At 41.5% G+C, this 27,096-nt stretch overlaps 1 protein-coding gene across 2 annotated transcripts; it reads left to right on the forward strand.

Moving 5' to 3' along the window:
* The first annotated feature begins 884 nt into the window (after positions 1–884).
* immt (inner membrane protein, mitochondrial (mitofilin)) lies at positions 885–23,784 on the forward strand. 2 transcript variants are annotated; one of them, XM_053428752.1, is made up of 14 exons: positions 885–1,038; positions 1,959–2,026; positions 2,143–2,332; positions 2,736–2,880; positions 6,171–6,263; positions 8,624–8,785; positions 9,257–9,390; positions 9,837–9,940; positions 18,286–18,421; positions 18,568–18,697; positions 19,348–19,571; positions 19,900–20,031; positions 20,309–20,438; positions 22,812–23,784. In XM_053428752.1, exons 1-14 carry the CDS (start codon positions 997–999, stop codon positions 23,417–23,419), a joined length of 2,298 nt encoding a protein of 765 aa, XP_053284727.1. In that variant the 5' UTR covers positions 885–996; the 3' UTR covers positions 23,420–23,784. The 2 variants fall into 2 exon arrangements, with proteins under 2 accessions (XP_053284727.1, XP_053284728.1); XM_053428753.1 differs by having other exon boundaries at positions 1,962–2,026.
* Positions 23,785–27,096: the final 3,312 nt, after the last annotated feature.

A 27,096-nucleotide genomic window follows, 5' to 3' on the forward strand; every position in this document is an offset into this window, starting at 1 on the left:
GTGTGTGGAATGTAATCTGCAGCATTTACATTTAAGGGAAGACATCCATCGACTGATGTCTGATCTTCAGGAGAAGGATCGGCTGATGCAATATGATCCAGCCTTTCACATTATAGTTATAACATTGAAATAAACATATACTACATGGATGCCTCCTCATGCTTGTGTTCTTCGTTAGTGCCTGCTTACTATGACAACAAACAGTGTGCCTTGAACAGATAACTGTAAATACTGGTAGACTTCAGTATGATGGTTCCCGTTGGTGTGGAAACAAACAAATCAATTTATTTAATTTGTACTGATGAATATGGAGTTTACAATTTTTTCCAGACATTTGGGACATTTATGTAGCATTCCTGGTAGAATTAATCTTTTGCACAGAATCACATCTACAGCGATGTGTGAGGTGAAAATCGCCTCTGGACGGCGCAGCTTGAGTACCACAGTTCTAGAGGGTTTGGCTTGTGGGGTTTAACGTGAGGGGCCACAGTCTCACACCACAGATGGATGCAGTGGCTCCGGGCAACACTATCATCATCGCTCCCACACTAGCCTGAAATTGACAACACTGCCAAACGATCCAGAGGTCTGCATGGAAATTGGACGATTGACTCCAGTCCATAGCTACACTCTTTTAGGAGGGAGTCCCTTCACCTCCTTCAACCTTCAGGCACTACTTCATTGCCTTGATGGATAAGGGTCCGTTCCGTCCTGGCATGTACAGCATGTTTTGATGCATAGCCTACTCTATGCCAAAGAAAGGAGGGAGATATTTTTTTAAACTACAAATTTAGATCAGAAGATATAAGTTTTAAGGGCATAGACTGCAGTGATGTGTCTATACCAATGGGAGGCAGCAATGCAGTAAATAGTGCCTAGTCTGCCGTAAAGAAGAAGAAGACGAAGAAGAGTAGTAAGCGAACGAAGCGTGAAACAGAGGAGACAAGCTGTGCAGGCTCAGTCGATACGATTTTGTGATTTAAAACACTGAGGACCATGCTGAGGGCTTGTCTGAGAGGAGCTAATTCCACAGCTTGGGTAAGACCCGCAGCCCAACTCTCCGGAACCACAGTGAGCACCATGTTGGCATTAGCGTGTTGTCATTCAGTGACCCACAGCCTTCTTCAAGGTTCCAAGGTGGCTCACAGTGACAAGGCCTGGACACACCGAACCCAGCTAACGTTAGACTAACATTAGATTAACGTTGGCCCGTATAAATAGCGTGACTCGATACTGACGTTGTCATGAGGAGATATCACATTGCCAGAGCTAGCTGTTAGCTTCCAGTGACAGATGGCTAAGCGAACGGGTTGAGCTAAGTGTTTTGGGTGGGTGGAAGTGGGGTGTCTTTCACGTCTTTGAACTTATTTGTAATTTTGTTTATTTGTATATTTATTATGAACTTATTTGTAATGTCAGCATGTGTCAGTAAAAGAACAGACTACTATAATACCGATATGTTCAAGTCCCTCTCTATCTGGCACTCCACTTCATAAAGCGCCAAAACATGTCGGCCTCATGTGAGGAACAAAGTCTAGGGTGACATTTCGTACAAAGTTAGCATAATTGCTGGGCTATTCTGTGTCTGAATGGGTCAGGTTTTTGCAGCGCCGCCCCAGATTTTGTTCAGTCTTTCCTGCGAAAATCACCTGACATCCATTTGTGCTGATTATTTGCGCTCTACACTTGTTCCCTTCAAAATGGTTTATTTGACATTATGGAAAACGAACCTGAATTTACAAATCAGTCAACTGTACTAAATCATCTGAAACACAGAGGCAATTTATGGCAGTAAACAGTTTGCTATGTAGTTACTTTTATTTGTATTTGTAAATTGTCTTCTCACATACAGATACAGATTTGTCTTTTTATCAGAATGTATCAAGAAAAGTGGATCAACTTTTAGATTTTTCTCTCTGCATGACTCTCTCCCTGTACCTCTTTTTCCCCATGTTAAGAAGAGCTGTGGGAGAACCCCTCTAAACAATCTGCAGCACTGCCGGCATTACACAGCAGGAGACACCAGGTAACTAACACACATACACCTGACACACACGTACATCACGTTCTATCCCTTTGATAATGTGAGAAATGGTCACATAATAATCATGTCTATATATTTGTTCTCCTCTTCCGTACAAGTGGTACTGCTAAGGTGGTTGCTGCTGGTTTGGTGACTTTAGGTGGTGGCATTGGAGGAACGATACTTTACGCCAAATGGGACCACAAGTTCAGGGCAGCCATAGAGAACAATGTTCCGTACTCTGACTGGCTGTTGGGTCTGGCTTTGGGACCTATAGCACAGGATGGCAGTCTCCCAGTCAAGAAACAGGTCAGGATTTATGCAGTCTTGTGTCTCTTCCTCATTTGATCAGTAAAATCAATTTCTTATCAGGGCTGCATATCAGAGCTCAATACAGTTCCCCTGAAGTAGTTCAATCTTATTCGTCAAATCACATCACATCATGTAAGTTATAGTTCTAGGTAAAGAGCTTCCCATAATTTATCCTTGGATCTTACATTTCGTGTGCATTCAGCAAGTGAACAATACTGTTCAACGGTTTGCATATTAAATAGTGTGAAGTTGCATTATTTCCTGGTTACATAACTGTTGACCAAGACTCTATTTTTCTGGAAAAATGTAAAATGAATAAAAGATGAATGAGATAAACTGAATATTTGTTAGTTTACACTGTCAGGCCGCTGTTAAAATGGCTGCTGTTTCTGCTGTTTAGATGGAGATGGCCCAGACACCCTCTATGATGGAAAAAGAGGTGAAGACATCCAAAGCCAAGTCAGAGAAGAAGTTGAAGGAGGCAGCACTGAGTCCTGCCAACGGGATGAGTCTCGCACCAACACAGCCGGCACAGAGCATAGAGGGTAACTTTTCATGAGACAGTTTTTTTAGGCTACTGCTGTTGTCACTCATTTCATTTTCCCACCTGCCTAATGTATGTCAGCATAGTCACACTGGCCTGATTTTCAGTGTGGGTGTATGAGGTGTAGGCACCCTCAGACTACATTTAGTGGTAAATCTTTGGCCATATTGTAAAAATTGTTAAATTTGTGGACCTTTTTGAGAGTGAGAGGGTTAAAGAACCAGGTTTTCTAAGTTAAGGCCTCAAGGTCTTTGGCAAACCCTAAAGATTGCCCCCGACGGCCAGCAATGTGAATGGTGTCTGATAGGAAAAACTGCTGTGACGCTGTATAAATAAATGTGTGCGTTTGAATTGGTGAATATTACTTGCACACTAAGATGCTTTGAGAAAAGGGGCTTCTTGAATTCAGTCTAGGTTTGAGGAGTATGATAATGATGTGACTCATTTGCTACAAACTTGACAGCTCACCAAATCAACTCAGTTTAAAAATCGATTTTGGCATGTTTGACAACTTAGGAATGTTATATAGAACAGTGTTACTCCTGCAGTAGAGTCCATATACTTCAAAGACAAGCATCAGTTGGGCTGTTCTGACTAGGGGGAGACCAATTTAAAAAAAAAAAAAAAAAAACGATATACATTTGCAGTAAAAATTAAAGTCTGAGCGTCAAAATTTAGAATAACACAAACTCCAACAAAAAACTTTATTGAAATGCCTTTGAGCATATATTTAATGAAAACAGATCTTTTGAATATTATCTGAAAATATAAAGTGTAGGGAGCTCCCAGTAGCTGAAGATAGAAGTAAATAAAATAAATAAGTAGTCAAACTTTGTATTGGAATAAGAGTTTGATCATTATTCCCAATTCAGCAGTACTAGATTGTGGTGCAGAAGGCAGAGCTGCTACCAACGACAATTCAGCCGCGGAAGCAGAAGACTTGCTGATTTTGTACTGTGCACTGTTCAGAGTAGAATATACTGTGAAAACTATCTTTCACCACAGTTTCAATAGTAATCCGTCAAATATTTTCAAGACATAAATATTTGCAGCACTTCTTGCTGCCTACCCATTTACCCAATAAAATCACTCCAGTGTTTCTGAAAAAAACTATAAATGACCTAGACAGACACACTATTCTGCATCAGACCCAAAGGAGTGCATTTTAAAATAAAGGGTTATTGGCAATAAGATATATTTTTTTTTTAGATAATCTAAAAAAAGGCAAAATAATGGCCCTCATAATGGGCCAAGCCGATAGTCGATCGAATACTAGTTCTGAAACCTTAGTGAAGCTACTTTCATACATGCACTTAACTCCGGATAATCTCATGAAATCATCCGGAGGGGCTGTATGTGAGAAAGCGTTGTCATGCTCGTTGAAGACACTGATAAAGAAGTCAAGAGAGCGTTTGGTTATGAGCTTTAAGCTAAAACTGAGATTGCCGCTGTGGAATTATTACATTAAGTCCTTCCTCTGCATGTTGCAACAGGCCCTGCTTGAGCGTGCTAGATACGTGCCTGACCACAAAATATTCTGCTACATTTGACACCAAAGGCAATCCACGGAGAAAGTCTGGACCCAATATTGAGGACCTTCTGCGAATTTCATTCCTGAAAACGGAGCATTATGTGGCCGGCTGTGGCATGCTGAAGTGTCCAAGATTCTGTACCCCAAATTGCCCCTTCTCATAGAGAAAGTACTGCACATTTTCAAGTTTCAGTTTCAAGATGCCGAATGGCCTTTCATAGAAACAAGTGCTGACCATAGGTGCACTGTATGAATGTGTGTGTGTATGGCAAACTGTACTGTAAAGCACTTTGAGTGGTTATCAAGACTAGAAAAGTGCTATATAAATACAGTTCATTACCATTCTCCAGAGTTCTCTGAGAGAGCAAGAGAGAGCAGTGTGACACTGCAGAAATATATCAGCTGAGTAGGAAGTGCTTCATATGTTGACCAGGATACATTTGTATTCACACAGTGGCCCCAGACAACATACAAATGGGGTTTCAGTGATTGGATCTCTGTATGCTTTTGGATACGTGCATACTTGTGATTGGAACACCAGGGACAGATGTTGATGCCAAGTCTGTACCATCTAAGCCATGATGTGTGATCCTTGTTATTGTATATAAGTGATTTGATTTTAGCCTAGTAATAATCTCAGTGTTTTATTGGAACTCTTGTCTTTTGTGCCAACAGAGGTGTCACATGGCATGCTATAGAAAGATATGCTGCTGTGTTGTTTCACTAGACCTTGTAAATGTAACAGTTTAAGGCAGGGGTGCCCAATACGTCGATCGCAATCTACCGGTCGATCGCAAAGGTAGTGTGGGTAGATCACATCATACATGCACGATTGGAAAAGAGGCAGTCACATGGACCCTCCGGCGCTCTCAGAGCTAATTTTGACTTACCCGCCCTTAGAGCCACACTTGCAGACATTCAATCTCCAGCTAAGTACCCCCTCAGTTTTTTTTACCACCGCCGCCACGCCCCCCTCGCCCTGGAGGTGTTGCGACCATCGACCTCAGCAGCGATGTGTCGCTAAGGGCGGGGGGGGGGGGGGCGTGGCGGATACCCACATGAAATAAAAAAACAGTCGATCATGTTGAGCTGGTCATTTCAAAAGTAGCTCACATGCCTATATAGTGTGGGCACCCCTGGTTTATGGCATCTTACTTGGTGAATATAGCATTTTAAAATTAATGTTCTGAAATTCCATTATTATTTAGGGAGGATTTCCCCTACATACATTTAGCTGAAGTGCCCTGTCCCCCCCCCCCCCCCCCCCCTTGCCCTTTTGTTTATTCACTCTGATACTCTCTAAATCCACAGATATTTTACAACATTACATCACATTACCAGTCAAACCCTGGTTACAGCCCTTTATGACTTCCTTTTCATTGTGGCTTAGATTAAGTTTCCAGCTCTCAGGGCATAACCTGTAATGAAGTGATATCTCTGGACTTGAAGCTGTTATTACAGAAAATAGATAGTGGTTTGATTTTCCTTCATGATGAAACCAGTTAATAGTCTTTGATTCTGGGTACATAACTTTTGTTCTTCTCAACTTAAATGGATTTTTTTTATTTTAATCTTCTACCTTTTGGAATTTAACAACTGAGCTCAACCGCAATGTTGTTGTTTTTTTATCTTTTAAATTGTACTCAAGAGCTTGTGCATCATCATCTCATATCTTTCAGCTAAATACGTTTAATGAGTGTTGTGACACAGGATCATGTACATGCAACCAACTGCCTGTGTGGTATTTGTGTCTCATCCAGAGGCTTCTGCAGAGGCAACTCATATCATCTCGGCCATCAGTGAGGTCCCATCAATCCCTGCTCCATGTGACACAGAGGTACCAGCAGTAAAAGGTAACACCTCTTCACCACTAAAAAGTACTGGAGTACTTTGATACCTAGCACACTCACTCTAACTCCTTTTCAATGCATCTATATTTCTGTTTATTTCCAAGTTCTGTTCTTTAACACTGTTGATGGTAAGTATGTTTAATTACTTTTGCTCTTGATAGAATATTTTATAATAATTGTATGGTTTATTGCTGTTATTATCTGATATAAGGTGACCTTGAATTTCATGAAAGTTGCCATTAAATATGATCAAAAGCAGAATTTCACCGAATGGATATCTAAACAAATAGAAGTATTGGTATCAGTTGGCTGTTAATCAACACTGACTTACTGGCGTCTCAGTGAAAGCAGATCATTGGGGCTTTAGATATTACCTCCAAGAATGTTTGATCATAGACCCATGATCCCCATTAAATGGCCTTCCAGTTCTTGGAACCAGCATCTGCAGTTTTCTCAGTGATTAAATTCTGTGTGTGTATTAGGGCTGCACGATATACCGAAAATCAGTCTCGCTGTCCCTCTGTCTCCCTCTCTGTCTCTCTCTCTGCTGACATGTCTGACTTGCTACAGTTTAAAAGTTTATTTTCTCTCTCTGTCTCTTCTACACACACACACACACACATACACACACACACACACACACACACACACACACACACACACAATGTAATCGGACACACGTGTAAACTCAGTGGGTAACAACAAAACTATATAAACTTAGTAAATGTACAGTATGTGGAGCTGGCGCCATGCTCGGTTTGGTTTGACGCAGTTGGCATAGCGTACTGCACGAATGATTAAGACACGAGAGGGTGTATATTACTGACAGAGCCGCTAAAACCCCCCAAAGAAAATACTTTCACGGTTCAAACATTTATGGAAAGACTCCAAATTAACACTGTAAGTGGATTTTTTGGAGCTGTGCATGGCTCCCTGGTATCTGCCCCTGATTTGGTGGCAGCTGGACTGTGCACCTTCTCCCGGCCGTGAAGCTGTCCGTGGTCTCTCCGTCCGTATCCAGGGACTGTTTATTTTTATTTAGCGCAAATCATATTGTCATTGCGATATTAAATGATGTTATGGCATGTTTTCCTATTATCGTGCAGCCTTAGTTTGTACCGAGCTAGAGGTGCTCTGTCCTTCTCTCACTTTCACTAATAAGCACTCATCAGTTATAAGGAACTGATCAGTACATGAAGTAACTTAGTGTCTGTTAGAATCGCTCCCACTTCTCCTGTGATGCGAGTTTCATTGTTCAGTGAGGTTTTCACAGTCACAGCCTGGACTTCTGCTTCTGTGGTCTGCACACATGCTATTTTTCCTTTGATTTTAATTTACCATTTGAATCATTATACTGGTGACATTTGTGCATAAACGGTTGAATTTAACATTTGTACAGTGATTTAGAGGAGATTGCAAAATATCAAGATTATATATCGTGTATCGCTATTTAGCCAATTTTTTTTTATATTCGTTGTAGACCATATTTCCCAGCCCAAATTACAATACATGTATGAATGTATAACGTACAATCTTCAGCATTCCCAAATTTGAATGCACATTAAAAGGGATTCATGCTAACAGTCATAACTAGAGATGTCACGAGAACCGATACTTACGATACCTTTCGATGCTAAAATAACAAAACACAGACGATGCCCATTTTTTTTAAGCACCGTGAGCGCCGATAACCGCTGTTAGGATCAGTGCTGCGGCTCTTCTGGAGCTGCGGCGCTGATCTCTGAGCAGCTGAGACCAGAGAAACTGTGTTTTCACTGTTTCCACTGATAAGAAGCTGCCGGTCAGTCAGTGAGCGGCTGCTTCACGTGAACGAGCTCTGATCTCATTGTGAGTCTCTGAGCATGTGAGAGCGGCGGGGGGCGGAGCCCCGGGGCCTGTGTGTGTGTCCGCTATCTGGGAGCCCGCGCACACACATACATACACACACACACACACACATGCTCCTGCTAGTGTCAGGGGACACTAGTTGTTGCACTATGACCATTAATTGCACTTTATTATGTTGTGCTATGCTCTATTGCACATGTTTTGTATGTCTTATGACATTTTTCTATTTTTCAAATATTTTAATAAAGAAGTTCATGTTTCAAGTTCAAGTACATGGAATCTTAGAAAATCCTTTTTTTTCTGGATTTGCACCGACTACTGAATTTTTGGTATCGTGACACCCCTAGTCATAACACACTGAACAACAAATATACACACAGCCTCCCTGTGGTAAACTTTGTGCTTGAAAAGAGGAAAACGGTTCTACAATTTGTTTTGTGTCACATTATTGGGTTGCCGTTTGATATTTAGTAAAAAAAGGTTGTATTGCTTCTAAGTGTGCATATCTTCTTCAGAGGAGTGCAAGGATTGCTATGACCATCAGGATACCCCCGAGACAGCGGTTTATACTGACACAGAGTCACCTGCAGCATCAGAACCAATGAGAGAGCGTCCAGTGGAAGAAGTGGCCGCTATACTGGCTCAACAGGACAAGGAGGAGCAGGAAATTGTTGCATGTAGGTTGCCAACAACACACACTAAAGCAATTAATTATGTATAGCCGTAATTCTTTCTGGTTTTGTTTGTGGTCAATGGTCACGGTGACCTTAAAAAGCACAGTTTTTGCCTTGTAGAGGTAATATCTCTGGAACACAGTGAAGTACAATTTTTTTTAACATAATATCAGGATCAAGATCAGCTTGAGGATTTTTGTAAAAATGTCGGTGCCTGGAGGTCAAAGGTCACGGGGATCTCACGTCCCTGTAAATGTGATATATTAGAACTACAATTTTATTACATCTGTTACAATTCACTTGGACTTTCTGGTGAATAGATTTCGATCATCAAAGGTCAAAGTGGCCTCAAAAAACTTGTTATAGGCCTCTTGAATGTGATAGCTGAAGACAGCTTGAGGGTATCCGTGCCTGCCTGCCTGTCTGTCTTGGTCTCTACCTGTCTGTCTCTCTGCTTGCCTGTCTGTGTTGCAGCTGTATCAGCTAGTCTCGAAGACTCAATGGCTAGCTCAGCTAAAGCAACCCTGCAGGCCATTGGAGCTCAGGAGGCCGCCCTACAGACCATCACACAGCACACACACAAACTGAAGGAGGCTATGGAAGCAGAGGTAAATGTAACACAGCATTTGTTTAAACAGTGGTGTAAATACGCCATATCTCTGGGGTGAATGTCCGAAAGAGCCCATGTTAGAATTTAGAAGGAGATTACTTTGTGGATTCACACAGTGGGTGTTTTTAAATACACCACCGACAAAAACTGTCAACAAAAAGTAAAATAATTAAAATATCTAAAAATGAAAAAGACTAGCCTACTACTACTAGCCTACATTAAACCTTCAATGTATTAGTTAGCTGTCATGGATTGAAGTAGATGTTTTATCGAAAACAAGGTCGGAATGCGAAAGTGGCAGTATTCTGAGGCAAAGAAATACTTTGGACTGTGAAACTTTTCAGAACTTTAACGTGCATAATTAAAGAGAAAATGTGGAAAGTGTAGTATTGACACCAACTTCTGTTTTGCTGTTAGAGTGATTACAGTTCTCTTTAAATCCAGGTTCCACCTCAGGAGAAGTCAGCCCAGTGGAAGGATCTAGAAGCTGTTCTTGCTGATAGAACTTGTGCTGTGAATGATGCTGGAACTGCTCTGTTGAAAGCCAAGTAAGAAATATCTAAACTTTACATATACACATGCATGAACATATACATGTGTACACATGTATACGCATGTTCACACATGTATACATAGATAATGTAAAAAGGACTGAGTCAGACTGTGCTAATACCTTCTGATGTAGCTGAGGGGGTTTTATATTTCACATGAGGTAGGATTTAAGATAAGATAATCCTCTTTTAGTCACAGAGTGGGGACATTTGCAACATTACAGCACCGGGAGGGTATTCACAGACATACACTACCATTCAAAAGTTTGGGGTCACCCAGACAATTTCGTGTTTTCCATGAAAAGTACCATATAGTGTTGTCACGATACCAAAATTATGACTTCGATACTATACCTGCCAAAATATCACGATACCCGATACTTTCGATACGATACCACAAATACGATACGATACTGGTTTATCTGATAGTAATAAATTAAACATCTGTAAGGTTACCTTTTTTACCAGCTTGTTGCTGCCCAGCTTTTTGGACACTTAAAAAATGGCATTCCTATTAGTATTAGCCTACAGGCCCACATGGGTGAAATTATAGGTTATTTTGCATGTATAGCGGTTACTTAATTGAGTTTAATTTTGACAATGAACTGAGCTACGTTCTTGCAGCCAAATTGAAAGCTAGATCAACGTCTTAAACGAGAATACATGCAATAGGGCAAGAACACATTCAAGTGACTGGGGTGTAATGTTTCGAAGTGCGCAAAAACAAACACGCGTAACGTGAGGGAACGTCACGATAATTTGTCAAATCAGCATCGTATCAGGCCAGCATGATAAAACCAGGAGCCGTGACAAATTAACGTGACGTTCCCTCACGTTACCGTTCAACATATGAACACTGTACAGGGAGCCACTGCAGAGGGGCTGAAGAGCCGCGGATTGCGGCCCCTGGCTCCCGAGAAACAATTACTTTTTTTACTGCTCCGCCATTAAAGAGATGCGGACGTCAAAGCATTAGTTGCGCCGCACATTCACCCTCCCGTTCGCGCGCCCCACTTGTTCTGTCTCCGCCCGGTCGCGCCAGATAATTTCCAGATTTCACTCCGCACATCTTTCTTTTCAATAAGCCGAGGACGGTCGGCAAGATCCATGTCTCCCCTGAGATCACTCGCTGTGAGTGAGGGCCGCCTGCATGTGTGAGAGCTGGCAGCCCCGCCCCTCGCAGTCTGCATGCAGAGTGACAGGGAGCGGAACAGCGAGTGCGCTGAGATTGCTGCTATTTCAATGAAGTACCGGTACTAAAAATATGCAAAACCGTATCGTTTTTAACGTAAGGGTACCGCAGTACCTTTCTAGTACCGGTACACCGTGCAACACTAGTACCATAGGGTCAAGCTGCTCCCACAACAGCTCAATGGGGTTGAGATCTGGTGACTGCGCTGGCCACTCCATTACAGACAGCATACCAGCTGCCTGTTTCTTCCCTAAATAGTTCTTGCATAATGTGGAGGTGTGCTTTGGGTCATTGTCCTGTTGTAGGAGGAAATTGGCTCCAATCAAGCGCTGTCCACAGGGTATGGCATGGCGTTGCAAAATGGAGTGATAGCCTTCCTTATTTAAAATCCCTTTTACCTTGTACAAATCTCCCACTTTACCAGCACCAAAGCAGCCCCAGACCATCATATGACCTCCACCATGCTGGACAGATGGCGTCAGGACTCTTCCAGCATCTTTTCACCTGTTTTGCGTCTCACAAATGTTCTTCTGTTTGATCCAAACACCTCAAACTTTGATTCGTTTGACCATAACACTTTTTTCCAATCTTCCTCTGTTCAATGTCTGTGTTCTTTTGCCCATATCAATCTTTTCTTTTTATTGGCCAGTCTCAGATATGGCTTTTTCTTTGACACTCTGCCTAGAAGGCCAGCATCCCGGAGTCGCCTCTTCACTGTAGACGTTGACACTGGTGTCTTGCGGGTACCATTTAAAGAAGCTGCCAGTTGAGGACCTGTGAGGCGTCTATTTCTCAAACTAGAGACTCTAATATACTTCTTGCTGAGTTGTGCACCGGGGCCTCCCACTTCTCTTTCTACTCTGGTTAGAGCCCGTTTGTGCTGTTCTCTGAAGGGAGTAGTTCACACCGTTGTAGAAAATGTTCAGTTTCTTGCAATTTCTCGCATGGAATAGCCTTAATTTCTAAGAACAAGAATAGACTGGGGAGTTTCATAGGAAAGTTCTCTTTTTCTTGCCGTTTTGAGAGAATGATGGAACCCACAAATGTGATGCTCCAGATACTCAACTAGCTCAAAGGAAGGCCAGTTTTATAGCTTCTCTCACCAGCTAAACAGTTTTCAGCTGTGCTAACATAATTGCACAAGGGTTTTCAAAGGTTTTCTAATCATCCATTAGTCTTCTAAGGTGATTAGCAAACACAATGTACCATTAGAACACTGCAGTGATAGTTGCTGGAAATGGGCCGCTATACACCTTTGTAGATATTTCATTAAAAACCAGATTTTTCCCCATAGAATAGTCATTTACCACATTAACAATGTATAGTGTATTTCTGATTAATTTAATGTTATCTTCATTGAAAAAAAACAGTGCTTTTCTTTGAAAAATAAGGAAATTTCTAAGTGACCCCAAACTTTTGAACGGTAGTTTAAGTAATAATAAGTAGCATGCACTTATAAATGTAAGGAGATATAAAAAATATAAATGGAATAAACAATTATATATACAGCATAAACGGAATATGTACAGCAAAAATGAACCAGCTGCTAATGGACAGGACCCAAACAGAGTGGTTAAACTAGGCCAATACTGATCAAGAACGATCAGTATTGGTCCTTCCAACTACCAACCAACAACCTGTCTCTGCACAACATCAAAGTAAGTCAGGCAGCATAGCGGCTAAGATGAGTTGGCACATGGCTCATTACACTATCGGGGCTCAGATAGGAATAAGTTGTAAGGCCTAATGCAGTATATAAGGAGAGAGCTCTGTCCTTGCTACTGTTCTGCGAATCCCTGAAACCCCCCAGCAAGATCATCAGATAAACAGTGGCTAGGGATAATAGTGGAGAAACCTTCAGGGATCTCATCTAAACGGATGACATCAAGTTTTATGCCAGGAATGAGGAAGATATCGACTCGGGCAATAAAAACTAATCAATAATTATAAACATAATTTTCATCAATAGCATTATAGATCTCTAAATTCCTTATACATTGTGCAAACACAGTCAGGGGATATTGCATAATATTGGTCTAATATTTGTAAAATGTTTTACTCTTTGTCAAATATTTGTCATCTTCTCATGAATAAGCATCTACAACTACAACCCTACCTGTACCTAAGAGCTTGAGGCTGTTTGCTCACTTCACTGTCTCTTTTGATGTATAACAGAGCAGGTTCCTCCTTCTGTTTCCTGAAGTTGATGACCAACTCCTATGTCTGGAGGTGTTGAGTTCCAGGTTATTAATGGGGCACCATTCAGACAGTTTGCAGACTTCTTCCCTGTAGTCAGACTCATCACTGCTGTGTAATACTCCCACCACAGTACTATCATCTGCAAACTTGATGATGTAGAGCATCATCATTTGTGTAAGGTTTTACCATCTACTTGTGAGTTGGTTCACACCCAGATTGAGCAGCTTCCTCCCCATTCTGTTGGGGATGATTCTGTGGAATGTAGATCTGAAATCCACTAACATCCTCATGTATTTTCCTTGGTGCTCCAGATTAGTCTATGTAGTTTTGAGAGCAGTTTCTGTGTTGTCTTCTGTTGATCTCTTGGATCTATAGGCAAATTGGTGTTGGTCAAGAGTGTTAAGTGTTTAAGTTATTTATTGCCAGACCTAAATAATGTATTTCCCTCAACATATCCCAGCATGATATAAGATATTATTTGTCTGCCATCAGAGAATTACCAATCACAGTACATTTTGTAAGACCATGGCCCCTAGATTGCCCCTTAATTCAATCTATGGCGTTAGGCTAACAGAGTTGCACATGCACGCAGACAAAGGGTGTAAAAAAGTGTCATTATGAAGCTGTGGCAGGACACAGTCTAGATCAGGGGTGTCCAAACTACGGCCCGCGGGCCATCTGCGGCCCGCCATCCATTTTAAATTGGCCCGCCTCCAATAAATAAAAAAAAATAATATATATATATATATATATATATATATATATATATACTTATAGCACTTTGTAGTTTTGCTCTATTTTTGAAGAAATTGTACATTCTTGTTCTGGGTTTGTACCCTCGGTTACCCTTGAATGGACTTATTATAAGTCGCTTTGGATAAAAGCGTCAGCTAAATAAAATGTAATGTAATGGACACTGTATTCTTCTTCTCAGTTTAGGTGGCGCCCAACTAACCCCTGACCTGCCAGGTGTCCCTCAGAACGCCGCCACGCCCCCCCCGCCCTGAGCGACGCGATTGAGGCGCACTGTCAACAGTTTGCTCCAGGGCGGGGGGCTTGGCGGCGTGAGTGGCCCAGACCTTCGTATTTTTTCCCCGCGGTCCTGGTCCACCGCCCGTGCCAAATGCCAACAAGACACAGGGTCCGCCACCAGCACCACGATCAGCCCACATGGCTCAGAATCCGCCACACTCGATCCAACACCGCGATCCACAAACCGCAATCCATGGTGTGGCCAAAGAGGCCCTGGATCTGCGGGTGATAAAGCAAAGGGATTCCGGGGAAGGGGGATAGGGATGGAGAAGAGGAAGGAGAAGCTGGAAAGAGAAGCTCCGTGTGTCATGTGTAATAAAATAGAACAAGTAACGTTCTGGCGCACTAATTAGCTCTAACTATAAGCTTTATCAAAAAGGAAGGTTTTGAGCCTACTCTTAAACGAAAAGATGGTGTCTGCCTCCCGAACTGAAAGTGGTAGATTATTCCACAGCCGAGGGGCTTGGTGGCTGAAAGCTCTGGCTCCTACTCTACTTTTAGAAACTTTAGGGACGACAAGTAGGCTTGAATTCTGGGAGCGGAGTGCTCTAGTGGGTTTATAAGGTACTAACAGCTCTTTAAGGTAAAAAGGCGCTATATTATTAAGGGCCTTGAACGTGAGGAGGAGAATTTTAAATTCTATTCTAGATTTAACTGGAAGCCAGTGTAGCGATGCTAATACTGGAGAAATGTGCTCTCTTCTCTTTGTTCTCATCAGGACACGTGCTGCGGCATTTTGGACAAGCTGTAGAGTCTTTAACGACTTACTGCTGGAGCCTGAAAATAATGAATTACAATAGTCCAGTCTCGATGTAACAAAGGCGTGAACTAGCTTTTCTGCATCTTTTTGTGAAAGGACATGTCTAATTTTTTAAATATTACGCAAGTGGAAAAAAGCGGTCCTAGAAATTTGTTTTAAGTGAGAATTAAAGGATAAATCAGGATCAAAGATCACTCCCAAGTTCGTGACTGTTTCATTGGAAGCAAGGGCAATGTCGTCTAGCGCAGCTATATCATTAGATAATGTATCTCTAAGGTGTTTGGGGCCAAGTATTATAACCTCTGTTTTGTCTGAGTTTAATAAGAGAAAATTGCGGGTCATCCAGGTTTTTATGTCCTTGAGACATGTTCGAAGTTTAGTTAATTGATTACTTTGTTCAGGTTTTATTGACAAATATAACTGGGTGTCATCTGCATAGCAGTGGACATTTACTGAGTGTGTCCTGATAATGTTTCCTAGTGGAAGCATATATAATGAGAATAAAATTGGGCCGAGCACAGAGCCCTGTGGAACACCATGGTTAACTTTGGTGCGCACAGATGACTCATCATTAATTTGCACGAATTGGGAGCGATCAGAAAAATACGATTTAAACCAGTTAAGGGCGGTTCCATTAATGTTAATTAACTGTTTGAGTCTTTGTAATAAAATTTGATGGTCAATTGTGTCGAATGCTGCACTGAGATCTAACAGAACGAGGACCGACACAAGTCCCTGATCTGAGGCTATTAAATGGTCATTAGTGACTTTTGCCATGGCTGTCTCTGTACTGTGATTGGCTCTAAACCCCGACTGAAAATCTTCATATATATTATTTTCCTGGAGAAACTCACACAGCTGATTGGCTACAACTTTTTCTCAGATTTTAGACATGAAAGGGAGATTAGATATTGGCCTGTAATTGGCTAAAACCTCTGGGTCTGGGGTGGGTTTTTTGAGTAGGGGTTTGATGACGGCTATTTTAAAAGACTGTGGTACATAACCTGATGATAATGACAGATTGATAATGTTAAGTAACGAATTATCAATTAGGGGCAGAATTTCTTTAAGTAATTTTGTAGGAATGGGATCTAAGATACCATGGTTGGTTTAGAACCTGAGATTAATTTGGTAAGCTGATCACAGGTGATCAGAGAGAAGCTGTCTAAGTAATTGGTAGGATTGTCAGCCGTTTCTGAGATCTCTGTTGTTGGGAGGGTATTAGTGCCAATTGAGGGCAGGAGATGGTTGATTTTATTTCTAATAGTTTGAATTTTATCATTTAAAAAAAGGTCAAAAGATATTGCTATTTAGGGATCGAGGAATACTGGGTTCGGTGGAGGTGTGACTCTCTGTCAGCCTGGCTACAGTGCTGAAGAGAAACCTGGGGTTGTTTTTATTCTCTTCTATTAGTTTTGAATAGTAGGCGGCTCTTGCTTTGTGGAGAGCCTTTTTATATTCTTTAATACTATTCTTCCAGTCTATTAGATTTTCAACATGGTTGCTGGAGCGCCACTTCCTTTCTAGTTTTCTTGATAATTGTTTTAACTCATTTGTCTGGGAATTATACCACGGAGCTAATTTACTATGTTTGACATTTTTCTTTTTTAGTGGTGCTGTTGAGTCTAACGTTAATCGTAATGAGTCTGCAGAGCTATCGACGAGGTGGTCGATCTCAATGGAGCTCAGGTTTTTAAAGAATTTGTTGTTTATATCTACTGCTAATACGGGTTTAAATGTAATTGGAATTATTTCCTTAAATTTAGCTACAGCACTATCAGGTAGACATCTAGAAAATGAATTTTTTATTAGTGGCATATATTCAGTTATTGAAAAATCAAAGGTTATTAAATTATGGTCTGATAGAACTGGATTGCGCGCAAGTACTGTTAAATTTTCAATTCCGACACCGTACAATAATACCAAGTCAAGTGTGTGGTTACAACAATGAGTACGTTTGTGCACACACTGACTGAAACCAATAGAGTCTAGTATTGAAATAAATGCTACGCTAAGGCAATCTTTATTATTGTCAACATGAATATTAAAGTCACCAACAATATCATTTTATCGGTCTTTAGGACTAAGTTTGATAAAAACTCAGGGAATTCCTTTTAAAAATTCAGAATAAGCCGACGGAGCACGGTAAACTACAGCAAATATGATTGGTTGTTGGTGGTTCCTGGATTGGCGTGGAAGATTAAGAACCAGACATTCAAATGATTTGTAGCTGAGTTTAGGATTAATTGATAGACTGGAGTTAAAAATGGCAGCAACTCCACCTCCTCGCCCAATTTCTCTAGGAACCTGTGAATTGATATGACTGGGGGGGGAGTAGATTCATTTAGACTGACATATTCATCAGGATGCAGCCACGTCTCAGTGAGGGACAATAAATCTATGTTGTAATCGGAGAGACTATTTCATTAATTAAAAGAGCCTTTTTTGACAGTGAGTTTAAAAGACCACATTTAAAAGTCTGGGTTTCCTGTGTTGTTTCAGAGGTTGTTTTAATTTGTTCTCACTCTGTTTTTGTTTAATTTCAATAATTTAATCGGACGGTGAACAGACACAGTCTCTATGGGGTTTTGTGACTGATCCAGAGGGAGCGCAGAGAAGTGTTTAGCACTGCAGCTCTGCTTCCTGGTCCCAACTATGGGTTGTCATGTTATAGACTTAGTAATATTCCTAGATAAGAGAGCTGCTCCATCCCAAGTGGGATGAACGCCGTCTCTCCTAACAAGAACAGGTTTTCTCAAAAAAGTTAGCCAATTATCTATAAAGCCCACACCGTTTACAGGACACCACTTCGACAGCCAGCGGTTAAAAGACAACATGCGGCTAAACATGTCATCACCTGTTGTATTAGGGAGGGGGCCAGAGAAAACTACTTTGTCCGACATCGTTTTAGCAAAAGCACACACGGACTCAACATTCACTTTAGTGTACTCCGACATACGAAGCCGGGAGTCGTTGCTGCCGACGTGAATTAGGATTTTATTGTATTTACCTTTTTTAGTTTTAGCCATTAACTTAAGTTTAGATTCGATGTCGCCGGATCTGGCCCCTGGGCATAATTAAGCTGATTCATGTTGGATCTCACATATTTGCTTCTAAAACCTTCCTCTCCCAAACCTTCCCATATCTCTCTCTTTGTAGTGAAGCTTTGGACAGTCTCAAGTCTGTGATTGACAAGTCTAAAGGGCTGAAGGTCACTGCTGTTCGCCCACTGGTTTTAGCAGCTGAGGAGAATCTCCACAAAATGATGGTTGACTTGGATAAGGTGGTCACAAAGGTAATAACTTATGGACATTATGAACAAGCACATTAAAAAATGTAAATGGTTAAAACAATTTGGGAAAGGGGTATACTCTCTAATAATTATGAAATATATGGAATGTGCGTGTGTGTGTGTCTGTACATGTGCATGCATATTTGCAGGTGCAGTCTTCAGAGTCAGAAGCCAAGATTGTCTCCCAGTACAGTGAACTGGTAAATGAAGCCAAACAGCAATTTCAGAGGGAAGTGAGCAGCCTTACTCCAGAGATCCACGCCAACTGGAAGGGACTCAGTGAGACCACACACACACTTTTATATTTTGGGTGAAACGGCTCCGTATGGTGCTAGATTTATGTCAGAAGTTTTGACCACAAAAACTCAGAACTTATAGCACTCTCTTACAAGTATAGCAAACTGCAGCCTTGCAGATTCTACAAATCATGCCAAAATTCACAAAACAAGACTGAGAGCAAGGAAAAAATGATGAAATTTAGTTTCACATTAGTTGAAATTACATTACTGTAAAATACCCTTTAATATTTAGGTACCATAAATGCAAAAAGGTACCATGTTTGCCAATTTCACAAATCTCTGCAATGCCGTTGTTTACGTAGAAGTAACTGTTGTTAGCAGCCAAATCAGTAATACATCTAACAACCTATGTAATATATAGCTTTTAATATATGAACATAAAAGATACATTATTTTTTCCATCTTCATCTCTGAGCCGAGCAGCCAAGATACTGTAAGTGTCGTCATGTTTGGATCACAGCTTGTTAGATGTGACTCTATGGGGCTTGTCTTGTAAGGGTCGTAGTTAGTAGTGTCTGCAAGGCTGCAGCGATGCCCTTATTCTCTCTTTTAGTGCATATGCTTGGAGCACGTGTATTGATTACCTGAAGGGACATATTCGCAAAATAAACTTTTGTCTTTGTGTGGAAGCTGGGAAACTGTCAGCAGACGACTTGAATGCCCTGATCGCCCATGCACACCGTCGTATTGATCAGCTGAATCGAGAGCTGGCAGAACAAAGAGTCAGAGAGCAGATCCACATTGATACGGCACTGGAGCAGCAGAAGTTGGAGGACCAGAAAGCCCTTGAGAAAGCCGTCAACACCACCCTGCAGCATGTCAAGGAGGAGGCCCGGCTGGAGCAGGAGCAAAAGGTACGGAAGAGAGAGAAAGTGGTTCAGGGTTTGCTGAATTTCATCTACCTAGCAGGATTTATTCGTTCTATGGTACATACTTCAGAGACATCCCAATTCTACTCAGTGCTGTTTCTTTTATTAATAAAATCACTGCTGTGGCCACCAAACAATCTGTCTTTCTTTACCTCACCTTTATTTCACGCAGGTTTTAGGGTGAACTTTGTTTCTTTTTGTGTACACCGTTTTCGGCCTATGTGCGCACAAACATCTATATGAATCCTACAGACTTTTTATAAATGAGACCCTAGCGCTTTGTACCAATAAGAGTGTGTTTGTGTGTGTATAGCTGTGTGAGTTAAGGGAAGTGATGGAGGCAGAGATGAGGACCCAGCTCCGGAGGCAGGCAGCTGCTCATACAGACCATGTCCAGGATGTCCTCAAAGTCCAGGAGCAGGAAATGAGAACTGAAGCTGACCAGGTTTCCACTCTACCGTTATATTACATTCAAACATCACAGCATACAGATGAGTCAGTTATGTGTTAAGTGTCTGTTCTTTTTAATCAGTGGATGTGGGGTATTTTAAACTGTAAGGTATAGAAAATGGTTTGTCATATCATGCCAAGATTCTTCGTAGCCAGGAAAGCTAGGTAGATTTAGCCCACTTATAACCTATTGGCTGTACTTGTTGTTGTGGTGTCTGACGGCCTTTATAGCTGCATGTGTTCTTCAAATCTTTGCTGTGGATTGTGTTCAGGTCCTCAGCAGTAAGATGCTGGAACAGGATACCCGTTACCGTCATTTGAGCCAGGAACAGCTTGATAACTTCACTCTGGATATGAACACTGCCTATGCAAGACTGAAGGGGATGGATGAGGCCATAGACAGTAAGTTGCACATATACGTTACTGCATAAATGCAAAGCATATGGGATATACTATTTTGGAAAGAACACTTTTAGGATTAACTCTAGCCGTTGACTGCCATCGAGTGGTGACAACATGCTGGTGAAAACCTTATATGTACCTGCAAGTGGCATGCAATGCAGTTAGCTCACATGTGAGAACTTCTCCTTCACTCTAGTCTCTGTACATGTCACTTTAGTTTTGCACATTAGAGCGAATGAGGGATGCAACTAACAATAATTTTGATAATTGATCAATCTGTTGATTATTTTTTCTTTTTAATCGATTAAAAATCAGATAAAAATACAAAAGCTACATTTATCCCCTTCCAGCAGGTCATTCAGAAAGTATTTTTTTCTTTTTGTACAATGCTATTTCTATATGACATCTGCAATTTTGACACTAATTCCAGTTTCAGGTTTAATTCTGATTAGTCATCATCCAAGTTCAAGATGAATTAATTTCACCTAAATTCAAGATACCTTAAAATAAGTTTGAATTATTCTGTATGGTGATGGAGATATCATGAGCTTGGATATACTCAGAACTACTCAGAATTAAATTGTATATATATATATATCTGAAACTGGAATGAAAGATTGTAATATAATGTATTTAAACTGAATTGTAGATAAATATTATGAAGCAACACGCACATGACTGACAAGTTGTTTGAATCTTACTTTGTAATTGCAGATGTTAAGAATTAGAGTTTTGAGTAGTTAAAACAGAATCAAAGATATTGTTTTGAGTAGTTAGAATGACTTATAGGAAAATTCTTACTAGTCACAGTTGAAGTATGATTTGTCAAAATGACGTCACTGATATCTGAAAAGTTAATTGTGGATGATTACACTTGTTTAACTAATGTTAAAACTACTTGTTCTGCTGAACATGTCTGAGACAGAGAGCTGTATATGTAACTGGTGCTGTCTCTCACTCACAGCAGACCAGGTGCCCTGGCACCACCATAAGTAAAACGGTTTCTGACACTTTTAACGACCTGCCTCCATCTCAGGATATGCTGCCACAGTCAGAGCTGTGTGTTATACCACACCCGACCAATCGATTACTAAATGAGTTGCCATCTTATTTTTATAATTGATTGAATCGATTCGTTGTTGCAGCCCTGCGATGAATTGTGTGTGCATGCAGGTATACCTTAAGGTAAATAACATTTAGCTTCGAAGTTGGGATTCCTCACAACTATTTAATGGCTGGAAACCAATCAAGTAGTGCATCGATATTTTGTATGGTAAATGTATTTATGTAACACCTTTCTAGTCTTGACGACCACTTAAATGTTGAGTGTGTAGAATTTAGTGAGATCTATTGGTGAAGCTTCATTTTGCAGCCAAATACCCCTTACTTTAATCAGGGTTCACACCGGATGCGCTGGGCAGCATCGCGCATGTTAATCAATTGGGCTGTTCACATTGGCTGTGAAGCACCGCACACGCCGAGGAAGGCTTGTGCGTTTTTTTCCACTTGCCATGAGTGTATTGTGCCAGATAACACACAGTATATCGATTTTAAACGATATGAATGACAGATTATATGATATAAATGATCAAATATGCATAGCAGATTTTCCTGCTGTTCTCCTGGAGTTTCAATTTCCCAGAATTTTTCCCCCACATGATGAAATTACCCCATCTGCCCAGCCGCTACAAGCCCACAAGCAGACAGACAGAGGGAGAGAAAGAGAAAGAAAGAGAGGGGTAAATGATGAATACCATCATCACATACTCCTACATTGAACGGAGCATACAACAACCATTAGAGAAAGCAGAATCTTGGGCTGACCTGCAGCAAGAAATGCGCGTCGGTCAATTCTCACTGCGCGCAAGAATTGATGCTGTTCGGCACTTCAAGGCACTTCCGCGGTGTGGACCCGGCATTCCCGTCCCCTTTCAAACATGAAAACGAATATGCGGTATCCCTCAGTTGTAATACGGCTTTTAGAGGTGTTTAGTTTCTCCATTTTGGACTACTGGAAAAAACAATAGTGTGAGGTGAGGGGTATTCATCTGCAGCATGCTGCTTTACCACTGAATCCTACAAACTGAACCTTTAACATAATTCTTCAACTTCAACAGCCAGGGCTGTGTGTACGAGTGTTTACTCCTCATCGGAGTCAGTAAAGACGGGACCAGCTAAATGTTAGGAGCACTTCACAGATTTTTTAGGCTCATGTGCACATTTTTTGTATTTATGATTTGCTTCGTGGGCCGGACCAAGCTATATTGTTCCCCACCCTTGCTAGAGAGAGGAACAAGTTAGAACTTGGTGACTATGTAGAGAGAAAAAAATCCTTTTTAACTCTCTAAACATCTTCCTGTCTTTTGAATGAAGGCCATGTGGTAGCAGAGGAGGAGGCCCGTAAAGCTCACCAGCTCTGGCTCTCTGTGGAGGCACTCTGCTACACTCTAAAGACTGCTGATGCTGAATTGCCCACTGCTCCTCTGGATGGCGCTGCCCAGGTCGTGCGAAACAGCTGCCATGACAATGAGTTTGCCTTGGCATTGGCATCAGCTCTTCCAGAAGAATCCCTTAATCGAGGTGTTTACAGTGAGTCTGCTCTCCGCGCCCGCTTCAACTCTTTGCGATCCCTGGCCCGCCAGGTCGCACTCATTGATGAATCTCATAACTCCTTGTACCACTATTTCTTGTCCTACCTTCAAGCTGCACTCCTGTTTGAGGCTAAACAGGAAGCCCCGCCTGCCCAGCTGAGTAGTGAGAATTTAGATTCTTTCAAGCTTTTGTCATATGCAAGTTACTGCTTAGAGCATGGAGATCTTGAGTTGGCAGCTAAACTGGTGAACCAGTTGAGAGGTGAGGCTAGGAGAGTGGTGGAGGACTGGCTGACTGAAGCCAGACTCACACTGGAAACCAGGCAGGTAATCAGTTTGCTCTCTGCGTATGCAAATGCTGTAGGGTTAGGAACCACCCAGTCTCCATAGCCTGCCACTCTTACTGAAGCTTTCAATCTTTAAAGGTGCATTTCACTGAAACTCTGTCTTCAATCAAGTAATTGCCCACTGTAGACTTGAGAGATATTCAGTGGTGTATTCCTTTAATCGACGGATGTTAAAATACAGCATGGGTTTATTGGTTTAAAGCACTAAGTAACTATGGATGATTTATTGTGTTATATAATTGCTACACCCTCTTAGTCAAATAGTCTTGCCAGTTCAGGCCAACAGGTATATATTTCTGGATAATTGTTTGGTGTCTCATGAAACGTAATTTGGATTAAAGAATGTGTCGAACTGCATTTCATTTTTCTCACCCCTGCAAATGTTACAATAAATCTTGTTGAAGAGTTGTTTCATTTCTTCATTCCTCTCAATCAGTTCATTGTCTGCAGTCAGTAAATCCCAGTGCATACATTAACATACAAACAATAATGTCACACCTGTAAAAACCGACACCACAGAATATATTATGAACATTTTAAGGATTTGGTTTGGAGTTTAATTTAGATGAGGTTACTAACTGCTTCTATTTTTGAAGAGTAACTTAACCCTCTGTGAAAATATTGTCTTTTGTGACATGTTGCCTGGCTGCTGAGAAGTACAGGTATACCTAAGGACTTAGCGACTTCTCTTTGATTAGATTAGAGCCTGTATTTAGCAGGGGAAAGGGTATTGGATTACTATATGAAGTTATCTTTTGGTGCAAAACAACTTTTGGTGAAATTTGTATTTGTAAGGAATTTGTAAATGTAGAAAATGGACATATATAAGTAGATTAAAAGTCAGAGAGATAACTGCTTGAACAGATTCAAACCAGAGGTCACCGATGGGTACAGTCACTGCAGTCTTGCTGTAATTTTTGGTGATTATTTTCATGTGGAAAGTAGCCTGGATGCCAGACGAACTTAGCCCCGCCCACAACAATTTGGTCGGGCAGTTCGGTCTGGAGTTAGCCTGGATGCCAGACGAATTTAGCCCCGCCCACAACAATTTGGTCGGGCAGCTCGGTCTGGAGTCGCTCCATTGGGAAAAAATTATGGCCCGACCGGGCCAATCAGATTGTCAGGGCGGGCTTTATACGATGATTGACAGATGATCAACAAACCATGTGTAGATGCTGCCATTGAGTCTGTTTTAGAAGACCGACAGCGCATTCATTTTGAAAGAGGAACACAGAACGTGGAGGCTACGCCAAAGCACCGCGCTAATCCCTATCGCCCCGGCGCTTGGCTGCTCACACCGGACACTGAAGCGACGCTGAACCGCCGGGCAGCGCTAATAATATCACCCGTTGATCCAGTAGATCGCTGCACGGCTTTGTGCCGGTCACACCGGAGGCTGAAGCACCGCGCTGAGCCAAGGCTGCCTCGCGGTGCTTCAGCCTCCGGTGTGACCGGCACAAAGTTTTAACATGGGAGTGGATGGGAGACAGCTGTTATTTAAGGCTTGGCGCTGTGCTGAAGCGTCCGCTGTGAACCCGGGTCTCACAATGCGTTGCTTAGCATACGTCACATACTACGTTGCTCTGATGGTTGTAGGTCTATCCAATTGAGCGAAGAGGAATTTTACTTCCTGGTCAGTTGAAACACGCCCCATAATTTTTTCCCAATGGAGCGACTCCAGACCGAACTGCCCGACCAAAATGTTGTGGGCGGGGCTAAATTCGTCTGGCATCCAGGCTATGTGGAAAGTTGACTTGTAATGGAATTTATGGTGTCCTGTTTGATTTCTGCTTACTTAAGAGTGAGAAATGACAGGGCACTGCCATAAAGTTGATTAACGCCTTGTAAGTGCATAACAATAATTAAATCATTGTCACAGCAGCAGACCTTATCAATACTCTGGTTTTCATATTCTTCGCACCAAATAACATCACCAGAAAACTCCTCACAGAGAGAAAGAGACTTGGTCAATCTATGCCAGACTCTTGATGACAGTCTGTATTAAACAACACACTCTGATTCATAGAATAATGTCTTACTTTCAGTTCCAGTGTAAGCGCTCTCATACTTCTTGCCATACACAGAAACAAATACATTTGACTTTTCATCTGATGTCAGTCAATTAAGAAAAGTCTTTGCAGTGACTGCGTTGCATCATCTGCTGTTATGATATTAACGTGTATGAGTTCTATGTGAGCATAATAAGTCTTTATTGTCAGTGTTAATTGTTCTGTTAAATGTACTGGACATAGACAGGATTGAATTGCTGGGTTAGGCACGTGTTGTAGATGCCTAGTAGAGAAGAGTATGAGGCACCAGTGATCATCCCAGCAGAGTTCACGAAGCGTTCGAGGCCCTCTGTGGTTTGCGGCTATACAGCTCCCAACCACATAGTGATGCAGCTAGTCTGTAGTATCTTGATGGTGCCTCGAAGGTGTAAATGACTGGTGATGGAGCTCTTGCTGTCTTCAGGCTAAGGAGGAAGTAAAGGCATGCTCTTTATGTGTTTATATGTGTACATGTAAAAAAAAAGGTGTTTATTCAAGTTAAAATTGATGGTACAGTATTATTCATTGCCTGTATCATTGTTAGGAAGCAGCACCTACAAACCGCCAATAGGTGTCAGTGTCGCTCCGTGAGCAGTGTATATGTAGGAAGCGTCACACAGAAGTCTCATGTGAACGAGACAGATAATGAGATTATCTGTGAACCAGATGAAAGCAGACAACACTGTGCTGCGATTTTCAAAATTAAGTAAAACTTTTGCATTTGTCTGAAAACTTAATTAAATGTTTAGCACCAGACTGAGCCTGTGTAACATCATTCTGTGCACTGCTACATATTTTGGCAGGCAAGCCCAGAGGGTTGTGATACATCTTGAAGAGATGAACCTGGATCAGCATTAAGAGAAAGGGGAACAGAGACACAGAGCGATAGAGTATAGAAAGTGACACAGTGCAAATTAAGTGGTTTCTGGGACGTATGGTGTCCGGTGAGGGCTACATTATGGACTTGATTCAAGTGTCCCTAGTTCAAGCATTAAAAGAGAGGGTGCCCACTACAGTTGGAGATTTAAGAAAAATGCTTGGGTTTCTCTACTACAGAGCTTACACCAAACTTTTCCAGAACAGCAAACCCACTTTACCAGCTGCTCACAACATCTCCTGGGAAAACCCCTCATCCAAATCCCCAAAACAAACGGAAGGTCATCACCACTAGAAATACAGGTAACCTTTCACTTCAAATTCCTGTTCCTATGACAATGGGATCTTCTACAGAAACAGCAGGAGACAAACGCCAGCTTGTCCTACCAAAAGACCATTAGCAGTGTTCCACAAGTTACACAAAGATATGGGACATCAGGGGGTTGAAAGGACTCTTAACTTGATTCAGGCCAGATTTGATTGGGTTGACATGCACAGGGACACTGAATATTTTGTGACACAAGTGTGTTAGTGTCAAAAGGCACCCACAACTAAAGCCCCTCTGACACCCATTGTGACAACCTGACCCTTTGAGCTAGTGCACTAAGTGACCTGCATGGAATAGTAGCTGAGGCCAGCACTGGCGGTGATACGGAACCGTCCAGTTGCGGTTTAATCTTACCTGCCTGCAAAGATGGGCAGTATTTCTATTACTTGTATTTGAAATACGTATTTCAATTACTTTGAGTATTTTGTCATTTGTATTTGATAGGGCCGATCGAACGTAATTTGTAAC

This window comes from Pleuronectes platessa, chromosome 8, assembly GCF_947347685.1.
Source record: "Pleuronectes platessa chromosome 8, fPlePla1.1, whole genome shotgun sequence".
Lineage (NCBI taxonomy): Eukaryota > Metazoa > Chordata > Actinopteri > Pleuronectiformes > Pleuronectidae > Pleuronectes > Pleuronectes platessa.

Coding starts and splice junctions, on each gene's coding strand:
- immt (XM_053428752.1), top strand. CDS start 997: ATGCTGAGGGCTTGTCTGAGAGGAGCTAATTCCACAGCTTGG. Junction 1,039..1,958: donor GAGCTAATTCCACAGCTTGG/GTAAGACCCGCA, acceptor CCCCATGTTAAG/AAGAGCTGTGGGAGAACCCC. Junction 2,333..2,735: donor GTCTCCCAGTCAAGAAACAG/GTCAGGATTTAT, acceptor TCTGCTGTTTAG/ATGGAGATGGCCCAGACACC.